We start from the raw sequence: 21,451 nt of genomic DNA, 5'->3' as shown, positions 1-21,451 counted from the left end.
GGAGGACACCTTACCATTGATGAAACTTAAGCTGACGTTGCCCTTGGCCTTCCAAACCAGCCATTGACCTCCTGTCTCTTCTAGAGGAGGGAGCTCTGACGAAGGGGAGGGGTACGGTTTTTGAGTTACTGTGTGCGCCCAGCGAGGGGCTAAATCTGGGTCTGGAGCTGCTGGGATTGGTGCGGCTCACACGTGGCCCAAAACTGGCCAGCATTTGGCCCAGATTCAGCCCGGCTCAAACACCAAAACCTGCATGTGACCAAACTGACTGGCTAAGGAGCACAGGTCTCTGTAGGGGGGGGAGTGGTGGTTGGGCGGGGGTGTTTTAAGAGGTTCTGTGCATGACCAGCAGGGGGTGCAAGCCTCAGTAAGGGACCAGGAAGAGGAGCTATGTGGGGGGCTGAAGGTCAAAGAAAAAAAAAAGTTTCAACTATGAAAATAAAGATCTTATTTATTAATAAATGACAGAAAAGACCTGATTGCTGCTACTGCTTGGTTGTCTGATAAAAGTTTTTTAAAAGTTAACCAATCAGAATACAGTTCCAAATGAATCAGGTATTTTCAGTGTTTTTCTATACTAGACTGGGTTCACTTAGGCTGTGATGATGAACTGCATTAGTTAAATGAAAAAAGAGGACAGCCTTTTATTTAATACATGCAGAACTACATTTGAGCAGGACGCCTTTCCACCAAGTTAAAGCTCTAACATTCAAACTCTGTGAATGCTAACGAGTGAACATTTATGACAAGCCACGTTACCTTATTTTCCTAAATGAGCTGCTACATGGCCTGCTAGTACACCAGCATACCCTCAGTTACTCATGAAACTATAAGCAATGTGTTAGTGCATGTTGGATTCCAGTCCTTGATCCAAAGACACAGCAGGGCCTTCTCACCATCCTCCCTCCGCACCATTCAGCTCAGCCTGCGGCGTCACAAGCTGAGCTGCAGGGTGAATCGGGGCTCACATTTAAGAGCGATGGCGATGTGTTTAAATGCCCTGGGAGCAAAGAAGGAAACTGTAACGTTAGGGTGACGTTTCTGTTGCAGATGGGGATTCAGCACCAAACAGCCTCTAGTTCTCTCCATGACTATTTACAACATCAGACCTGGGAATAAACCTCATCTCCGGGCAGATCTAAGACTTTTACTGCTTAAAAATGATTTTTCAGCTCTTTTTCAAGCAGACAAAAGCACCTTGCAGGATCTTGTAATATGTCAAAAAGATGGAAGCAAGTTGCTGGGAGAACTAAGACTATTGCGCTAGCTCATTCAGACCGATCTGAAAGGCAAATGTAATCTAAATTCATCTAGATATGTTTATGTCAGAGATTACACATAATTAATTTACTGAAGTGTGAAGGAGACTTTTAGTCTATAGCCCAAGTCTGATTCGAGCATTGGTTGGACCATCAGCCTGATGATGTGACAGCAAAGCAAATGAAAAGTGGAGGGAAAGGAGGGATGGGCAGATTCTGACAGGAGGGAGGTGGGAGTTTACATCAAGGCAAGAGGTGTGGGGGTAAAAAGTGAGGATGAAATAAAGTGAAAGATGGTTTTGTTTACCAAAAATGCCCTCTGTCAGTCATGGAATAGAGCAGACAAAGAACAAAAAAAAGGAAAAAAAGAGAGAAAAGAAAGAATGAAACAGTGAAAGACTGATACATGGTCAACCACAAAGTAACAAAAAAGGTATTTCACTTTATTTTCTTAAGAATAAACACAGAGTACCGACTTTCTGAAACATCAAAGACAAAAAGGAAAAGAGGAAAAGTTCATAGTAGCTGATGGTGAGGATGTGTGATATACCAGAGGACTCCGGGTCTTTTCTCCTTTTCCAGAATCCCTATCAGGATCAACTCTACCAAACAAGTGTGTACACCGGTGCAGAAGGGAGGTGGGAAATAACTAACCGGATAACCTCTCACTTGTCAAAATTCAATGCTATACACATCAAATCTGTGGTTAAGCTGATAGCTCAGGCTAAAAACGATTCATAAACACAGCAATGGTTAAAGAGGAAATCAAAGAGTGATGGAGATGAGTTCAGTCCAGGGAGTTTTGGTTTTATTTGGTTTGATTTACGATTAACACACATTTTCTTGACTTGGTAAATCAATTTCTTCTTCTTCGTAATATAGTTTGATTAGTTTGATTGGACATAAAGAGCCACAATGCCTATGATTCCCCTCTGGGGATTTAGCTTTTTGTCAATTCCAATTAGACTGAACGGCTTAAAAACAAATCAGGTGTTTACATCACAAAGTTATACAACTATACTAAACTTACTCTGACAGTACTAGGACTGTAGGTGAAGTAGGTAAATTAATTTTGAAGAATAGTTTCAAACTGTCCTATAATTATGTCGCTGAATATGGACTCTATATGTACTTGTAAACAATCCTTGAAGCAATCATAGCAGCTCTAAATAAGGTTTGGCTGATCAACATTTTGACAAGTTGATGCATTACCCGGTAATAAACACAGAGTGGATACAAAGGGTCACTGTGGAGAACATGCATCGTGTCCCATTCTTTCTGGAAAAATCATGCCTCATCCATCCGAACAGGAAGTACAGCCTGTGAGATACTTCTCAAACACTTCCATCTTTAAACAGTGACATGTTTGAGCCTCTTTCTGGCACGACTCCCTGCCTGACAGAGTGCAGTGAGAGTTCACACAGAACCAAATTAGAAACTTTACAGAAACTTAAAACACTACGTGGGTTTCTCATCCGTTTGGTTTAGCTAAACACTGCTTCTAGTCGCCTGTGTCGTTTACAAACTCAGAGCCTTTTTGCTCTCTTCCAGACCTGGCCCGGAGTGAACCTACCTTCTGCCACGCCCCATGGGTACTGGCGACCTCTGACCTTCTTGCCATTCACCTCTACAACCACATTGCTGCCAACCACAGCCAAAGGCATCTTTTCCTGAAAGGAGAGAACGAAAAACAGCAACATACAAACAAACAAGAAAAAGTTGATTTCAGAATTTACAATCTTGCAAGGTTACTTGGTTCCTTCAACAGGCCAAACTGGGAACATCCTTGGGTTTGGATACAGTGAAAGCTCATCAAACACATCTGAACATAATGTTTTCTGAATGAGGATGATAGCAACACCAAGTAGAAAACACAGCCTGTTGTACGCTGGCCTGCACCCAATGAAGGCTCCACATGTTCCACAATTTGACGTGCAGATGGGAGTGATTACAGCCTGTTTTGTTCTCTATTTAGTGATATTGTAAGTCAACTGGTCAAACAGGTGGGTGTTCCTTCATTAATATTTCACTACTCTATGTTTCTAGTAAAGTAATCATAATGCATATGACTAATGTAGTTTCACATTGAAATGATTTTGAGTGTTGTATGTTTTCACAAATGTGACCTAAAGGTTCTGTTTTGCACTATAAAATATTTCTATGGTATTTTATGTGATAGGAGCAGTAATAGTACCATAAATCTAGAATATGTCCTGACCTTATATGATACTGGAACAAAATCAGGAGACTACAAGAAGAGAAGGTATTTGAATCTTTATATTGAAGAAACATTGGGAGCTGCAAATGCCAATAAAACGTGTTAGATCTTTAGCAACCAAAGAGCTCAAAACCTATATTTTAAACCACTGTTATTCATAATTGGCTAAATGGAGTGGGAGTCACTTGCATGTTGTTGAGAATAAATATCTGCACATAATAATGAAAAAACAGTCCACCACAATTTTAACCAGGGCCTGTGTATGTTAGGATTAAACACTTAAATCATTCAAGAAGGAACACAGCTTGGGTTGATAACCATGTGATAGTAAGACAGTAGTCTAGTTAGTTTTGGACTAATTTTTGCATCAACAACTCATCTCACAAAAATCTAAACCTATTTTGTTACTTACTGAACTCTTTACATGTTTGTGTCACCATGGTGCTTCTAAATTTAAAAAGTTGTATCAGAAGTCGCAGTGATATGTAATAATGACCCGATAATAACAATTACCTTGATCTTTCGGATGAGCTTGTTGTCCTCGTCGTCCTCATGGTCGGGGAACTCATAAATCTTTATTTTGTGCTCCTGAATCTCTTTCATGATCTGAAATTGAGTGAGCGACTCAGAATCAAAGATATGAGACCCAAAGACATGAAATGCAGTACAAAGCTTAAATTGGTTAAAAGTCAGAATAAAGACAATTTTGACATTTTCAGGAAAAATTTGTGATTTATTAGAAAACGTTTCCTTGAGACATAAATAATTTGACTTCATTTTCCTCTGACTTATCGAGGTCAATAAAGGGCATCTAGTTGGTTTTTTGTTGAAGAATTTTTTAAGGCATATTTTTTAAAACCAGGATCTTAAGCCAAACACACACACACCCACACACACACCTTTGAGCAGTTTTATAAACAAGCAGACTATTAAGCATAAGACTCAACCTGTCCAACACCATCATATAGCTATGAATTTTAAAAATAAAAAGAAGTAATCAATATGAAACTGTTCAAAGACACTCCCCGTTTTCTAATGATATGACAAAAATATTAAGTTTTGCAACAGCATAAATATTTTTTGGACTTAAATTGTGGTAAATGATGTTTAATACCAAGTAATATATCACAAATACAAACCTGCTTTTTAAACAGCTGACACTCCTCGGGGGTCAGTGTGTCTGCTTTTGCAATAAGAGGAATGACGTTGACTTTGTCGTGGAGCCTCTTCATGAATTCAATATCCAGAGGCTTTAAACTGAAGTGGAGAAAAAAAAAAACAGGAAAGTGTTAAAAGTCAAAAGGAGATTATTAACATACCGACCTTCATTCATTCAAATGTGTCAGAATGTGCACACAAGTTTATCTCCCTGTATTAAGTTATATGTACTGAGTTTTATTTATTAATTAACTGTGAAGATTTAAAGGCAGAGCAGTAAAAGGCATTTCAACTGGTCAAATCTCTGACTGGCCTGTACAGTGAGAATACATGGCACCTATAATAAACTACTAAATATTCTATGACTCAACTATGAGTGACTAATTATTACCCTCTGCACAGAACATTAAATACCACAGTATGATGACAAGCATATGAAGTTTAAGGAGGTTCTTTGAATGTAACCAAAGCAGTGATGATTTTCTGGAACTATCCTGTTAATATGCAATATTATTACTAATGTGTAGTAATTGGTAATATTCTGTTAATTTAGTCTGTCAAGGCATGTCTTTGGTCCACAAAATCTAAAACTGAATTCAAAAGGATTGCAAGATGACACTGAGTAGCGCAGGTGGTGGGCAGATGGGGGTTTTGGTGACACTGGGATGTTTCAGCGATAGCTCGAGGATGAGTGCTTCAGAGGAAACAGCTCTGCACATGCCCATGAGAATGTGTGACATCATTCTTCACAATTTTTTATTTATTGTTTTATATATAAAATGTCAACATAAAGCTTTATCTTTTTACAGGCTTTTTTGTCTAATTTGATTTGTTGCTCTGCAGGTTGATGAACCAATGGAAACATACTTCTAATATGTGACTGGTACATACTTCTCTTTGACAAGTGTGACAATAATAGAGTACTAAAACGTTTATACAAAAAAATGCTTCTGCAGAAGCCCTTTAAAGGGCAGTTGGAGCAGAACGAGCTCCAAATGAGAATCAGCTCTGTAGTCTGACTCTGGAGCTCGAGTCTGAAGATTCAGGCTCAATTAAATGCTGAGCTGCCACATTCATCAGTGAACTTTACTTGGGGTCAGCAGCACTGTCAGGCAGTGTTACTCACAGTAAAACTAAATCCACATTAATAAATCTAAACCTTTCTACTCATTGCACCACTTTGCAAAGAAGTTGCAGTGCAGTGGGTCTCCAGCAGAGGGCCACAGAGTACAGAAAGTTAGACCAAAACAAAAGAAGAGAACAAACAAGCCGTCTGTCCCTGCAGGGTCTTCACTACTGAATGTCAAATAAGTCTTCTGCTTAGTTGTGTCGCCTGACACAATGAACTCAGAGAGCTGGTGTAGGAAGGCAAATATGTGCTCCATTACAGTGAAAACAATTGTATATGATCAAATAGGCAGTAAACAGTAGAGTCTGTATGGATGCAGTTATTTCTATTTACGCAATTAAACAATGCCTGATTTGTGTGTGTATTCAACTGTGGAAGCTCATGCAAAAATAGCTATAATAGACAAGATGTGTGCAGCAGACAAAAAGAAAACGATGAAGTTTGTGTCCTGCTGTTCCAAAAGCGATTTGAGTATAAGCAGCTCCAGATAAAACAGGAGTCAGGTTGTCTGTGCTCAGACTTAAGGGAGACAAGATATTGAGTGTTCAAGAATTTCTGTGAATTAGAACACATAAATTAGCTGAAAACACTGGCAGTGATTTAAGAAACCATCAATAAAACCCATTTCAGCCAGAGAAAATTTCATCGGCTGATGGAACTTTTTTGGAAATCCACCCATTGGAAGACGATCGAGCCTGGAAGCGCGCCTGGAGCTTACCTCTAAAACGAGATTTATACGTTTTCAAATTTTACAGCTTTCTGTGAATTGAGGAAGGAGGGGCTCTGGAGTGCGTTTCAGCTGTTCGGCGGACAAGATTTAAAAGGGGAAAGGCGGCTGCTTTGAAACTGCACTTTCGTCGACGTCTCTGAAGTTACAGTCAAAGACATTTAGAGGGTATGTTGAAAAAATTAACCTGATTATTTACAATTTTGTCAGTCTGTGCAACATGTGAACATATATCTAGGACAGAAAGATAGCTACTTGTGTGCATTTCTACAGTTTTTCAAGTGCAGGAGTTATTTTGCATGCGCTCTCATAATCCCATTGTTAAAAGCTCTGCACAAACTGGGTAATTTAAGCAGTAATGCATGGTCTATTTGCTCGCTCTGCATTATTGCTGAGCAAATAGACCATAGCTGACCATAGCTGAGTTAATCTACATGTTGAAAAATTCTGCCAGTTTAACAGGCAGGAACATTATGACACACTGTGGCTGCTGCCATTCAAATATTTACATATTAATGCAAATTACACACCTGGCAGGAGATTAAACTCCATAGATTTATTCACACTCCAGGGATCATTCAAATCCCAGCTCCTTAAAGTGGATAGATGGATTTAAAGTTGTACAAATCCACAGCTGCACACACACACAGGTTTCAAGACGACAGAAGAAGGCATTTGTCTGCCTTTGTGAGCATCTATGACTCTCCATTCTAATTGGCTGATTCAGTGATGGTGAGCGGATCTTTTCTGAGCATGTGCAGAACTAGATTATATAACCTTTGTGGGTCAAACCTTGGCTGACTGCCTCATCATCTGTAAAACAAGGACGTGCAAACATTCCCTACATCCGTCCGTACGTTGGTGTCCAGACAAACATGGTGGCCATATTGAAATCATTTCCTCCAAATAAAAGTCTCAGATCAGCTCATATTTCATGCTGTACTCACCCATGTCCGGAAGGTGCTATGAAATACAGGCAGCAGTGAACTCTGTTATCCGGCATGGATCTACGGTTCACCCTCGACTCGGCGTTCAGAAAGTCCTCAAACTTGCTGTCGATATAATTTATGACGGGCTGCCAGCTGGTGAGATGGAGGAAAGAGATCAGAGAGGAATACTGGAAAAGGTGAAAACATGCGACTATAGGCATTTCGTACCAATTGCTGTTGTCCACCGCATCTCCAAAACCTGGCGTGTCCACGATGGTTAGTGTCAGCTGGACACCACCTTCCTTGATCAAAACTTTAGATTGCTCTACCTAAAACATACAAACACACACTTGTGAATAAATGTGACTGCACTGACAATAATCTACAGACTTCCTACCACCCTATCTTGGGGGTACAGACAGTCAACAGCAAGGAAAACTGGTTTATTTGGTCATGTACCAGTGTTGGTGATATAGGGCAGGATAGTGGGGAGTTTAACTGAAGCAGAAGTGAAGTCAGTGGTGTCGCTGTTTCTTTTATAAGGTGTCGAAGGGTAAGTTAAATATAAATTATATAACATTGGTTGATATACGTTATCGGCCAAAACAATAATTTTAAATCAAAATCAGATATTGGACAAAATTATCTTATTGGGGCATTCCCAATGAATACTGAACTGGGAGTAGACAGTGGTCCTATGTGCATAATTCAATGAAAAGGTGGAAGGAGAGACGAAAAGATGGATGAGGAAGAACACGGATGGAGGGTCGGCCAAAAAAACTAGTTAAACGATGGATGGGAAGGAAAGACCATTTCGACATGGATAGAAAGTCTGGAAATGCAACTATTTTTCCATAGTATTCCAGACTTTGTAAACACTTAAATAAAATTCTCTACTTTTCCAGACAGCATAGGAACATTGATGGCATGCATATTTATTTGAAGGATGTGTATTCATGAGTTAACAGTATTTTGAGGATTTGGAGTCAATCAACAAAGACCTTTTGAGAGGTGAGAAATATTGTTGTCTGTTCTGTAAAACAAAATTAAAGGCAGTTTGCATTTCACCTCCCTCCATTCCCAAATTCATAAATCAATGCCAAGTTTATTCACGATGACACATATTCAAGTTATTTTCTCTAATTAATACCAGTTAGCAGCATGTGAAGGCAACTTTGTTTGGATTTTGTTCTGTTTAGACATGTGTTTCATAGCAGACATTCTGGACATGGACTCTCACAGCTGGAAATGAGAAGAGCGGAGAGGTGTTAGTCCAGAGAGCCGAGGAGAGAGCCATCCAAAAACTACAGTTTGGAAACTTGCCGTCCTGTTCACAGCCAGTTTAGAAAGGCAGAAGTCTGGCTGACTCATTTTTACTTAAAATCTGAATCATGTTTATTCAACTGTATCCAAACTGATGACAATGAAAAACGATGTGTAAGAAACTCTTCAACATGCTGATGCATTTCCTAAATCTGAAAACTAACTGATGAATCCCCAGGCCACCTTTCTAAGCTAGCAACCAGTTTGGGAAATAGCTTGAAATTTTTGCAGACAATTTGCATTCTCGCATACACTTCTGTGGAACATTCGCAGAGGGAAAGAAACAGAGCTGACTCCAGAGGAGAGCAGTCTGGATGCTGGATTTATACGTTATACACTTCCACATAAAACAGTAACCACCTGGATTTAATAAAGGATATATGTAAGAGTCTCCCATTGGACAGTTATGGCATGGATTATTATGTTTCTCCTAGCAATGAGTTTTTAACCACAACTCCTGCTCACCAATGGATTGGTCACCCAAGTGTCCAAACTTTAACCCTATTAATAGGTGGAATGTGCTGTTGAAGAATTTGTGCTGCAATCTGCCTCTCATGTCTTCTCAACAAGACACTACTGAAAAATAAATGAAATGGATGGAAATAAATTATATTTCAGAGATCTATTGCCTCAATGACAGTGTAATCAAAGCAAAAGGCGGTCCAGTTAAGTAATAGGGTGTGTTATTTTTTTGGGATAGGCAGAGAAACAGGTGGGCAATGATTGATCTCCAAAGGCATTTTTTCCTATTAGATTTTAATAAAAGTGCACAGTTACATTATGACTAGTATGCAATAGTGACCTTATTTAGTTTAAGTGAAATTGTAAAAACTGGCACGATTAACTTCATTATTAGCTTTATTGTGTCATAATACACTCAAGTCAGAAAATGTAAAAAACTAATTAAGTAAACTGGTATTAGACAATGGATTGATTCTTGCAAGTGGCCTAAGGTTGAAACAGAAAGCTGCTCCTCAGTCACACAGATTCTTTGTTGCTTTTTGCTGCCTTGCATACTTTCACAGGCCCATCTGGTTATTTTCAGATCACCCTTTAAACTTGAACTACGGCCTTTTAACTCCAACACAAACATTCTTGGGTTTCCACAAACCCTGAGATAATCTGTCGGACTTTATAACTGAGCATATATATCATGCACCGCAGTCATTTGACATATCTGAGTTTGACTGATCACATGTCATGTGTGTTCAAATGAACGTGTTTGTGCGTGAAATGTCAGCTGTCCCGAAACCAAATCGGCTATTTCAACCGTTTCCGTAAGAGAAAACAGATTGGGAGAAAGCCTCAAAAATTTCCCCTCAGGCCCTAAAGCATCATTTAAAAAGAAATCTGATCCGTGAGCGACAAAACATGGTAGATTTTTCTGTAATATAAATACTCTGAGCCGGTCAGCCTCAGACCACAGAGGCCTTTTCCAACACGCCTGCAGACACCAACTCCTACTTGGAGGGGAGAACATAAACCTACGCCACAGTCACAGCATGCATGGGGAGAGGGAGGTTATGGTTCTTCAGTCAAAGACAATGAATGCAGCATTGTTCTCATGCACTGACTTGATTGTGATAAAGCTGCTATGCTGAAGAGATGCAAAGGCAAATGTCATCTACCATCACTTTGTACAGCAGGTCATATTTTAGATATGGCAGTTGCTTGAAAACTAAACAACTTTCTCTGTTTCAGTAAAATGAGAAGTTATGATTCACTGCAGTGCAAAACTTAAAAATGAATGAAATTAAAGGTAGCCATCTCCACTTAGTCAAACAATAAGAGAATGGGAAAGCACACTGGGTCTCATTTATGTACAACAGGCGTAGATATCGGGTGTGGTAATGATTGTAGGACCAATGACTGATGAATCTGTGGGAACACTGGCTGATCCCAGCACGCACTCAAATATCCAACAGATCTGGTGGCAGATTTACATGCCATGGTTTATGATTACATTTAACAGCCACACACACAGAATGTGACATAAATTAATGAAGTTAATAAATGATTTTCTTAAATTTTTACTGGCAGCATCTCAATAGACAAATGAAGTCTCTGCAAATATTGTGTATATTTTAATATCCTTATCTAGCCGGTTGTGTTTATAATGTTCTATAGCTGCTGTGCTTCCTCCCACTTTGAGTTTTTATTTGCTATTCTGATTGGTTCTAAACTAAGATGCAGCATGAAATTTTAAAAGTAAACGTCCTAGTTATTTTCAGTTATACTCCCTGTAGGATCATTTTTATTTAAACCATTTGATAAGTAGAAAGAGCCAAGCAGCTGAAGGGACCTCAGAAAATGTGAAGAATTACAACCAGGCTTGTAATTTGGATTAAACGGTGCTCTAGATACCACAAACTGATTCTTTCTGAACAATCACACAGTGCTGCTGAGTTTTCTCACTCACCAACCCACATAGAGGCACTTCTAATCAGCTGAGCAGCAAACTGAATAGCATCCTTTCAGAGAAGGAAAAGCTGTGGGGCCTGTGTGTGTTTGTGTGGGTGAAACTTGTTTGTGTTTAGGTGTAAAGACAACGCAGTGCTGGTGTACAAAAGTGTAAATTAGAGTTGTAGTTCTTTTACAAATGCGATTTACGAGTGTGTGGGCTGGGGTTTGTGATTGGGCCACAGGATTTATTAACCACACAGAGTGGTTTTCCAGCCTTAAGGCCAGGGCTGATGAAGGATTGACAGAATGGTGTGATGGTTCGTGGGAACATTTCTGCCCTTAAAACCTCACACAAACCTCAGAGAGACATAATTGATCTCCAACCAGATGCCACGTTTTCTTTTTAAATCCTGTCACATCTTATAAACGTATCATTCCCAATACCTTCTGACAGACACCAACTATACCATGTTTGATGTCTTCCTCACCCATCATTGTTTCTTTCTCCCCTTTCTTCAAATTCCTTCACTTTCCTTTTGCTTCTATTGTCGTCTTCCACTTCCTGGTGGTTTCCCCCAAAATCTCTTAACTTGTTCCTTTTAACAAATTGCTTCTCTTCCTTCTTTCTTCCAACAGCAGCCTGCCCCCTCCTCATTAGTTTGTCATAACCATAAAAGGACACAAATGAGTCAGTTTTCCTCTTAGTTCCTTCATCCTCCTTTCCCCCCCAACTGTTTTTCTTATTCTGCAGCATCTCTGTGTCATTTTGTGCTTGTGCTTCAACTCTTTGGAAACAATGAAAAGGAGAAAAGTAAAATGTAGTGCACAAAAACTCTGATTATGCCTTTTGAAACAGCTGGTTGAGCAGAGATTCATCTGTCATCCAAGCTTGTAGATGGGCTCTGGAACCACACACAGAGGTCCCACCACTTTTGAGTAAAAAACAGCCTGAATTCAGACCACAGTAATCCTCAATATTAGTACTTTTGTCTTTTAGGTTTATTAAATCATTGATTTTGCTGTTATGAGACTGATTTTTGACAGATCGCAAGACTGACTGGCTTATATAAAAAAAGATCTGAAATAGGATGACTATGTAAGCTTGGTTGAGCTGGTGATCTGCATGGTTTCACTTAAAAAAATATAGTTCTTAAAGTCAATTGTGTCTCAACTAATCAAATCAAAAATATGTTTTTACCATTTTGAGCTAGTGAGTCAGAAAATCAACTAGGACCTTTAGTTTAGTAACTATAGGAGTCTCCTTCCAGAGCTGATCTTTTAACCCTCACCACATTAAGTTTCTCCTGTCTTTTAAAGACAGAATTACTGGAAACAAAGCTGTCAGAAATGTCTGTTGTCTTTGACCTTTTCATACTCCCTGACTCGACATTACGTTATCCAGTTGCTGCAGGCAAAAACCACACAAAACGTCTGCAAAGACTCTGTCACAACTCAGGAATGTATGGTGCAGACATTTTTGCAGATATCTAACTCATCATTGCTATATCTGTGGTCACTTTTAGGGAGGAGGGTTGAATTTTCTTGTATGTAAAGACAAATTAAAGAATAACTAAATGAAACATTGAACATTTTCTGTGGTGTAAATGTGAATCAAAGTAGTCCGTATTCGTGGTAGGGCTTTCAAATTAAGTCATAAATAATGCCCTTCATAATGTTGCGCTGATAAACATCTGGAAAACTTGGCAGCTGTAATGTCTGACTTGGACGTACTGGTGCATTCCTTCAACTTTGGTTGGTTTATTTTTGATCCTCACACTCGACAACCAGCAACTCAGTTTGTTGTCCATCAAAATACTGCAACCTCAACCACAATCTGGGTCAAGGTTTTTATTTGGGTTTACAAAGTCCATTTTTAGGATACTTTCAAAGCTTTTAAGAGACCACAAGAAATGCGGTTTTAATCCATGCCTCATAAATATTTAGACCAAAATAATGTTAAAAAGCTTGGCTGGATTAACTGATCTGAGCTTCACAGCTTTATCTGTTAGTTTTGGCAGGAGACAGAGTTTGAGGCTAAATGTATGCTGGCATATCCAAAACGCCTGTTTTATTAGGGTTCAAAAATGAAGGAATGAAGCAAATATTTCCATTCACCATGGGGTAAAGAGTAATCTTTAATCAAATTAATCAGAAAATAGGCTAGACTGCTGCGTCAGTCACTTCAATTAAATAAATGTGTAACAACGTGCTTTGCAGAGCTTAAAAACAAAAAGAAAAAAAAAACAAAACACTGGAAATACGTTAAAAACGATCACTGACAAAGAAAAAAAGATACTGTTAAAGATTTGCATTTTGCAGAAATAATAACTTGTTATAAGAGTAACAGTTTAAAATATCTAAGCTAAAGAAAGGTTTGTATGTAAAGAAATTTGATTTTGAACAAAACTAAAAACTGTTTCAAACAGGCTTGGTAAAAACCAGCCCCTTGTACAATTTTCTTCACATAGAGTCTGGACTCTCAGCTACTGAGAAGTGATTCCTGGAGGCGTGAACTGTCTTGAGGTTTTAAATTTTACCCAATTGCTAACATTTGCCCGTGATTAACTAAGATAGATAGATAGATAGATAGCATTTATTGTCATTGAACAGAATTCAACGAAATTTCCATTGCAGCTCCCGTGCAAAAGGTCAAATATATACAGTATAAATAAGCAAACACACAATAATAATAATAACAATATATACAACTAAATTAACTAAAGGCACTCAACCACACCAAAGAAGTAGCAGCAGGTCCAATTATGGCAAAGTACAGATAATGTGACAGTGCAAAGTGCAGAACAATATGGCTGTGTGGGGGTGGGGGATATGTATGTGTGTGCACCAGTTCAATGCACCAGTTCAATGCCAAGTAGCTTACCTGAAATTGCCTGTGCTGTAAAGAACCATCCTCTACCTCACAGAGAGAAGTACTGACCCAAAGGTGGCTGTTAATGTTATTTAAATATTTGGAAGTGTGGCCAACATGGACTGAACGACTTTGTTCACTTCCTCCACTGCCATTGCTAAAACTATAGGCAGATTAAAATTGTAGCACGGAAAATCAACGTCATGATTCACAACTTCTTCGGTTTCCTGATTGACCCGGTATAAAGTCTACAGGAGAGAATCCAAATCTAGGGGAGGAAGCCCAGACCGTGCTGGAAGCAATTATTTTTTTTGAGCAGAACTGCACAGTAAGGTAATGGCCAGACAAGAATAAAAAAGACCAACTTTGAAAAACTAAATGTTGAAGAAAAATCTGCTTTCCACATTCACAATCCTCACATCTGTGTTTGTTTCTGCATCAGGAATTCATTCAGAGAACTCATCGTCTATCAAAGAACAAACCCAAGTAAAAAAAAGCAATTAACCATGACAAAAAAAGATTAATGAGCTACTGCTGACATCTGCAAAACCAACTCTACGACAAAACGCTGAAATGAGCTGCGATTCCGAATCAAGCTAGTCCAACAGCAAACTGAGCTCACCTGCACAGTCTTCTTTATGCGCTGCGATGGTCCAGGGTAATCCTTGGAGTACAGGTCAGTCAGGAACAGAGAGTTGATAAGAGTGGATTTACCGAGACCAGATTCACCTGAAGACAAAAAGTAAAGAATCAACAAGGATTCTGTTGTTATAATAATGGAACTACAGCTGACTGTTCAATTCTGTGACTAGATACAATGTGCATGCACTGCATACACATTTAGTGGTCTTTGGGAAATGGGTTGCAACAGAGAAAATAAAACTGGATGCATTGTGTGTGAGGAAAAAAGGTCATGGCCTCATCTGCCAGTACAAAAAGCTCCCAGATAGAGGAAATAAAACATTTCCTCTCTACCTCGCCTCGAGGAGATTCCCTTCTTCAACATTACCATTTATCCACTCTCTCTGTCCATCTCTCTGAATGCCTCCTTTATAAATAAATCAAAATATTTCTGTTGTTCTCACTGTATAAACTTTCCACTCCCACTGATGACAAATACACAGAAGATGCAGAATCGCAAAAACATTTATTTGACAAAGGGCATTTAATCCAAGTGTACATATCACATATGCTTTCTCACACACACACACAGCGGTCTGTGATGGCCGAGCATCTGGCTCATGTCTCATAAAGATGAAGAGTAAAACTAAAGAGGAGGGAAGTCTGTTTGACAAGGCAGTCTCTGCAGAAGGGGTGAAACACAATCTGATGATATTAAAACATAATTATCTTTTGTCAAAGTCAAAACTCTTTGAAGTTCCCCCAAATTTTTGAAAGGATTTTGCTCGACATGCCTCTCAAAGCCATCCATATGCATCATTAGCTTCACTCTGCTGTAGAATTTCTATGCAGGTGTTCAACAACCAAATTGTTCACAAGCTTATCTTATTGCCTTTTTATCCAGAATGTTTATTTTTGCTTAAAAGTCATAATGAGCTTTTGTGAGGAGCCTCAAGAGCCACATGTGGCTTAAACTTGATAATTCTACAACTAAGTGATTTTATTAAAAACACAGTTTGAGATTAGTAACATGTTTTCCATTTGTGAAAGAAAAGCAAAAAGATTTCCAAAGCTTTGTTACCACAAGGATCGCCAGAGAATAAGATTACAAAACCGTGAAATATGTACTGTACTAGTCGGTTTTGTACTCGTTTCCAATTTTGTGTTTGGCTTTAGGTTCATCTAGTTTATCGTCTTCCACCTATCAGATCGGATCACGAAGCAACAGGTCGGGAAGAGAAACCTGGACAACTCAGTTACTCTCCAGCTCATTACAGAAAATTCAAGGCATTCCCATGCCGGCAAATTCTGAATCTGCCCTAGTGTCTCCTTCCAGTTCAGATTCTATGTTGTATATTTTTTCTTAGGAATGTACCACAAAGCTAAGACTCCATTTTCTTCTCCAATTCATAAAAAAAAAATACAATTCAGTAAATTTCTGATAAGCTGGAATCAAAAGTATAGCATCATGTAATTGTTTTTCTCAAAAAAGCTTTTTTAATTCGTAAATACATCTTATTTTACCCACTCTATACCGACAGTGGCTCTTTCCCATTGTGTCCTTTACTACTCTTGGAAACTTTGCACAACTAAGAATGAAAAGTGCTTTTTTTTTTTTTAAATTAAAAAATATCCACTTGGAACAAACTGCATTATGAATCCCCATCTGGCTGGGAAACCTTGCATTGACCTCCAGCTTTAAGACAGGATGCCAAAGGAGAGCATACTTTCTGCAGATATACTTGGATTCAAACAAATGCGCAAAGCTGCTTTCAGCACTTATATGTATATATACAGTATATATATATATATAAAATCAGTACAGTGCTGTCAAGCTGCATGAAGAAACTAAGCTAGAAGTTTTCCTGTTTCTAAATGATAATCAGATGTTGCTTGAATAACTCCAGATTGATCAGCACTTTTCTTAAACTTCAAAGTCTGTGTGATGAGCTATGCTGGGAGCTTTGGCTGTAAGTAAGTAGTGAAATATACAAAGTCAGCCTGTTCTGTACAAATATTTGCCTTTCACCATTTCCTTATGGGCATACTTCTTTTTTGAATGCATTTCTTTTCCTCTTAGACACGCCCTTGAATTGAACAGGGCTTCCTTTATATTGACTGTGGGACATCTGGATGTTTAATCAGACTATGAAAACTTGGTGGATTTGTGTTTTTCCCCCGCCGTCTTCAACTCTAAGCTGGTGTGTTTGCACAGCTATGGATGATATTCTGTCACCGTCTGAGTGATGAACATGCTGCTTCTCCCACAGTCTCTCCCAAGAGGAGATCAACAACTCATCAATTACAGACTATTTGGAGTTCGAGGTCTAGCATTCATGTGTTGCATGCACATTTTGGCGGGATGGTGCCACTTCTGATGCTATCTCGACTAAAACAAACAGCAGCAAATGAAGCATCTCAGTCTGTTCTGACACTGTCACTATCTGAGAGATTTGCGATGGACAAACCAAAGTAGTGCATGGGAAATAATTTTTACAAAGAATAATCTGATGAGTTAGGTGTACATTTGTAATCAGCCCACATTGCTATTATACCTCTAGATAAAATCCAGAGCAACTAATTTCCTTCAGGAGTCAATAAATTGGAAAACAGTTGGTTTGCATGTAACTTAGCTTCGTGGAACTCCAGATGTTCTGTGAGGTTTCATCAATGAACGAGTTTCATCCAGAAGACCAAGGAACACAGCAGGAAGTTGTGAGAAGTGAAGAGCTCGGTTAAGATATAAGACAATATCCCAAGCTTTAAACATCCCACCGATGTTTAATCCATCATCCAAAAAACAGAAAGAGTATAACAACTATAAACATATCGGTAGAAACAAGGAGACCATTAATTAGAAAACCAGCCAAGAAGTCAACTGGAACTCTGGAGGGGCTGCAAAGATCCAATCTGTTCACCAGGCAATTATTCATTTAAAAGGTAGTCTTTTGAAGAAAAGTCTACCTTTTCATCAAAAGAAAAAGAAAGCTGCAAAACCATAAAGTTGTGTTTGTCAGGTAGATTTATGTTTTAAGGGCGACAACACACATCAGTACTGGTAGACTCATGACAAGCAAAGTATGTTTGTTAATTTAATTTGTAACGCCTCACATCAACAACTGCTGTCAACAAAGTGCCACCCATCAAGGTTTTATGACACTTTTCCACTTTGAAGCAGTAAAACTTATGGAAAAATAGAAAGAAAAATAATACTTTTGGCATTGATCCAGTGATCAGTATAGCAGCTGCTGACTGAAATCTTAACTCAGAAGGTTAATTTGAATTTCAAATTGCAGAGAAATCAAATTAGTCTCCGACTAAACCTTTAACTCTTAAAAGTGCACAATGATGACATAATAATTAAAGCAGTTTCTTCAAGAAGCTGACAGCGGAAGCTAAAGAATCGGTGGCTATTGCTGAAAGTAGCTCATCAGTTCATATCGTTGGTTGAGAGACTCGCAGGGTGATGGAAGCAGTGCGGGAGTCTAAACTCCCTCGGGGCGAGTAGTGTCCCAATTAGCCCCCTCTTGTTCAGCTTTAATTAGATATTGGTTCCACATGACAAGTGGAAGTGCACTGCCAGCTGTAAACAGACTAATGACCTGAACGCCGGTGATAGATGGCTGACCCTTCCAGTTCACTCATGCTGTTCATATTCCTTCTCTATGAGTAACTTCAGCATTTTCTCCCATCTTCCATCTACACTCCCTGAAGTCCACTTTGGCTTTTTTATTGCTGAAAATATCCGTTTTAATTCTGAATTGTGAAAGAGAGTAGTGAATGTATGGCTATACTGCAGTTCACTTAGATTGGTTTTGACTTTTGTCACATCCAGAGGACACAGAGTATAAAAATCTAATAATAACTGGCTATTTAGTCATAATAAGAGACATAGGTGGAACTCCTTTAATTTCCAAACCAGGACAGTTTTTTCCACACAGAAGTTATTTCCACTCTAATGAATTTATCTCTTTTGTGAGTGAAAACAAAGTGAAGCAGTGGTCTTTCAGCCAGCTGACTAGTAGTGAAGAGCAACATGTGGGAGGGAAGGGCTGGCGTGTTGCACTACTCTACACTTCAAACAACTGGAGAAATCTCCAGCCAGTTTCCGGGGTATCTCACTGAAATTAATATAAAAACTGTAAGACTGGAAGGTTATTGCAGTTATGAAACCATAACAACTGTAATGACTGCATTTATTTGTTTATTCAATAATCGTCCTGACGATATTTAACAAGGTAAGCACATGCTACATGTTTTTCTAAAATCCTGTCGATACTTGTCGACTCTAGATGTCGTTATTCATTGCTTATGGCGTGGAGGCCTCACAGGATTAACTTGGTCTTAAGATATCTTTACTCTCGTTTTGAAACATTGTTAAGTGAGTCAGTATTTCTACGCTAGCTAGCCATGTGGAGGTATTTTATCTGACGTTTAAGCTCCCGTGAGATTACTGTCATATCTATAGGCTTACTCAACATTTCTCTTATAAGACTTTGGCTTTTATTTTTAAGCTAATGAGTCCTTAGATTTTAAATATGAGAAATAAATAATGGATATAATCAGGAACTTAAAAGTGTAAGACACAAGTACCAAGTAGCATGGATGACGTAGGCCTACCCTATGTATGTGAAGAAAACCAGGCATATAATCCCTGATAAACATTTGAGCCAGACAGACTGAGCACAACAGAAAAACAATCCAAGAAACGGTCACAGCGGGATTCCCTTGAGATTCCTGACATTCCTCATTTTTCTCCTCATTTTGTCCTTGCCGCTATCGGTCAGGCCAGAGACAGCAGCTGGCCCCCTCACATCCTGACACAAACACACACACCTTTAACGGGCATGTGTGAAGTCAAAACCACAAACTGTGAAATGGGGCAACTAGGGAATATAGATGCATAAAGAAAAAAAAACATCAGTCACAGTCAACAGGAGGAAATTTGTATTTGATAAACAGCAGACTGCTGGAGAAGATAACTGTCCATGGTACCGGTTAAAGGGCAGTAGCTGAAACAGAGGGCAAAGGTTATTGTTTAGGGAAAAGATAAAGATCTCAATGTCTGACAGCTCCTATAAACGAGCCAGAACCTATACGAAACGGTCTTTGGACCCTTTCTTTCTGCATCTTGGTGATCAAAAAGGCTGGCAGGGACACAGACCACTTTTCTCTGACTTTATTATTCCTTTTAAAATTAGAGGGCGATATGGTGCAATCCACTGAGCCTGGGACTAAATCTGACAGAATCGGCACATGTTGGGTCAGAGCATACATGTGCGTCTCAAAATAGAGGCAGAGAGAGAACGGGAGCAGAGCAGTGAAGAAGAACGAAGAAAACAAAAAGAGATTTGCCTGGAGTAATTTAACAGAGCATGCACGGACATGCAGAAATGCACAACCTCATTTTACCAAACACACATACACAGTGATGCACTCTGGCATATTAGTCTGGGAAGTGTGTTGAACCCAGAGGCAAAGGGGACACTTGGTGAGGAAGGTTTGTAAACAGGATGATGTAGTGCTCTACAAACGGTTGACAGCAAACTAAACCGATCTAGGAAGAATACTACGCTGAAAAATACTGAAATTGACTTCATTCTGTCACTTAAATGGAGGAAGTACACTAGAGCTAGGAAAACTTGCAAAAACAACCACAATAAAATGTAGATGATACCACAGGAGTATTACTGAGAAACCTGAATGGTAAGTTGAGGATCTTTTTGTAACCACAAACAAGCCCACAACACATTATGTAGGGGGCTGTGAGTACAACCAAACTAACACTTGTGCAATGTAACAAAGCACTCTGCCATGTATAACTCATTTATTTGGTCCTAGTTAGCAAATTCACCTTTTTTGTTTGAGAGATTCTCGCTGGTCTAATAGGACAGACAACCCTAGTCTGGATTTGCATAAATCCAGCTTAATATTGAACTTGTTTAAAAGTAGTTTACTCTGATTTCACAAAAACTGTTATTTTACATAATTTTTTACTTCTAGCCCTGAAGTCTTTGCACAGTGGACCTACACCATGTTAAATTGTAACAACAAACCTAGGCTTAAGTTTCTTAGACTTTAGGTAAGAAACACGATAGTTACGTGTTCAGATTTCAGTTCTTTTTGTTTGCACAACCGTTTATCATTCGCCGACTCGACACCTGACACTTTGACTTGTCACAGCAGGAAAAGTACAGATTTCACTAATAGTTACTTCTTTCCATTTAGCCATCTCAGGTGACAAGCAGGGGCCCACAAGATTCTCACGTTATGATAACCTTCAGTAAAATACCCCAGTTTCTACTAGTTTATAAATCACGGACTACTTATTCTCAAAAATGGGGTTATACATTTTTCGTTTTCTTTTTTCTTCTTTTGCTCTTTCCATCGGTTTGCTGTTTTGTTGTATTTCCTTCTAATTCATGTAAAGCACTTTGAATTGACCTATTCCTGAAAATGTGATATATACATAAAATTACCTTACCTTTCAGGATATCACAGTACAACAATAATTGCTGCCGTTGCAAAGCTTTAACATACTGATTACTAGGGTTATAGTAATGCAATAACTGTCATTTTGATTGAGGATGTACTTCTTTCCAACAACCTTTAAGGCGATATTACAACTTTCATGTTTCGACATGTTAAAGACATGATACCAATATCTTCACATAGTTCTCCACAAAATCTACGTTCTGAGGAGAAATCTCTCCATTTCTCTTGACTCAATTTATTTTTCTCAGAGCAGCACATTATTCCCTCCCAGGAGGCGGTAGTGACAACTTAAATATATCGGAGTGAAATTAAGATTATCT

General features: G+C 38.8%; 1 protein-coding gene across 5 annotated transcripts in view; it reads right to left on the bottom strand.

Annotated features, from left to right (window-relative positions):
- Nucleotides 1-21,451, bottom strand: part of LOC114155515 (septin-7-like) — a 45,612-nt gene that overhangs the window by 5,594 nt on the left and 18,567 nt on the right. For 3 of the 5 annotated variants that reach the window (XM_028035437.1, XM_028035444.1, XM_028035452.1), the window contains 7 exons: nucleotides 14,638-14,744; nucleotides 7,649-7,749; nucleotides 7,439-7,573; nucleotides 4,617-4,734; nucleotides 3,991-4,083; nucleotides 2,833-2,929; nucleotides 1,567-1,578 (listed from right to left, as the gene is read on the bottom strand). In XM_028035437.1, the coding sequence (XP_027891238.1) occupies nucleotides 1,567-1,578; nucleotides 2,833-2,929; nucleotides 3,991-4,083; nucleotides 4,617-4,734; nucleotides 7,439-7,573; nucleotides 7,649-7,749; nucleotides 14,638-14,744 (663 nt within the window). The remainder of the gene's footprint in view (nucleotides 1-1,566; nucleotides 1,579-2,832; nucleotides 2,930-3,990; nucleotides 4,084-4,616; nucleotides 4,735-7,438; nucleotides 7,574-7,648; nucleotides 7,750-14,637; nucleotides 14,745-21,451) is intronic. The other 2 variants (XM_028035461.1, XM_028035471.1) reach the window with 1 other exon arrangement.

The sequence above is a fragment of the Xiphophorus couchianus genome, chromosome 2, assembly GCF_001444195.1.
Source record: "Xiphophorus couchianus chromosome 2, X_couchianus-1.0, whole genome shotgun sequence".
NCBI classification, from domain to species: Eukaryota; Metazoa; Chordata; class Actinopteri; order Cyprinodontiformes; family Poeciliidae; genus Xiphophorus; species Xiphophorus couchianus.
The sequence above is the reverse complement of the archived record's forward strand: the minus strand, read 5'-3'. Positions and strand labels throughout refer to the sequence as shown.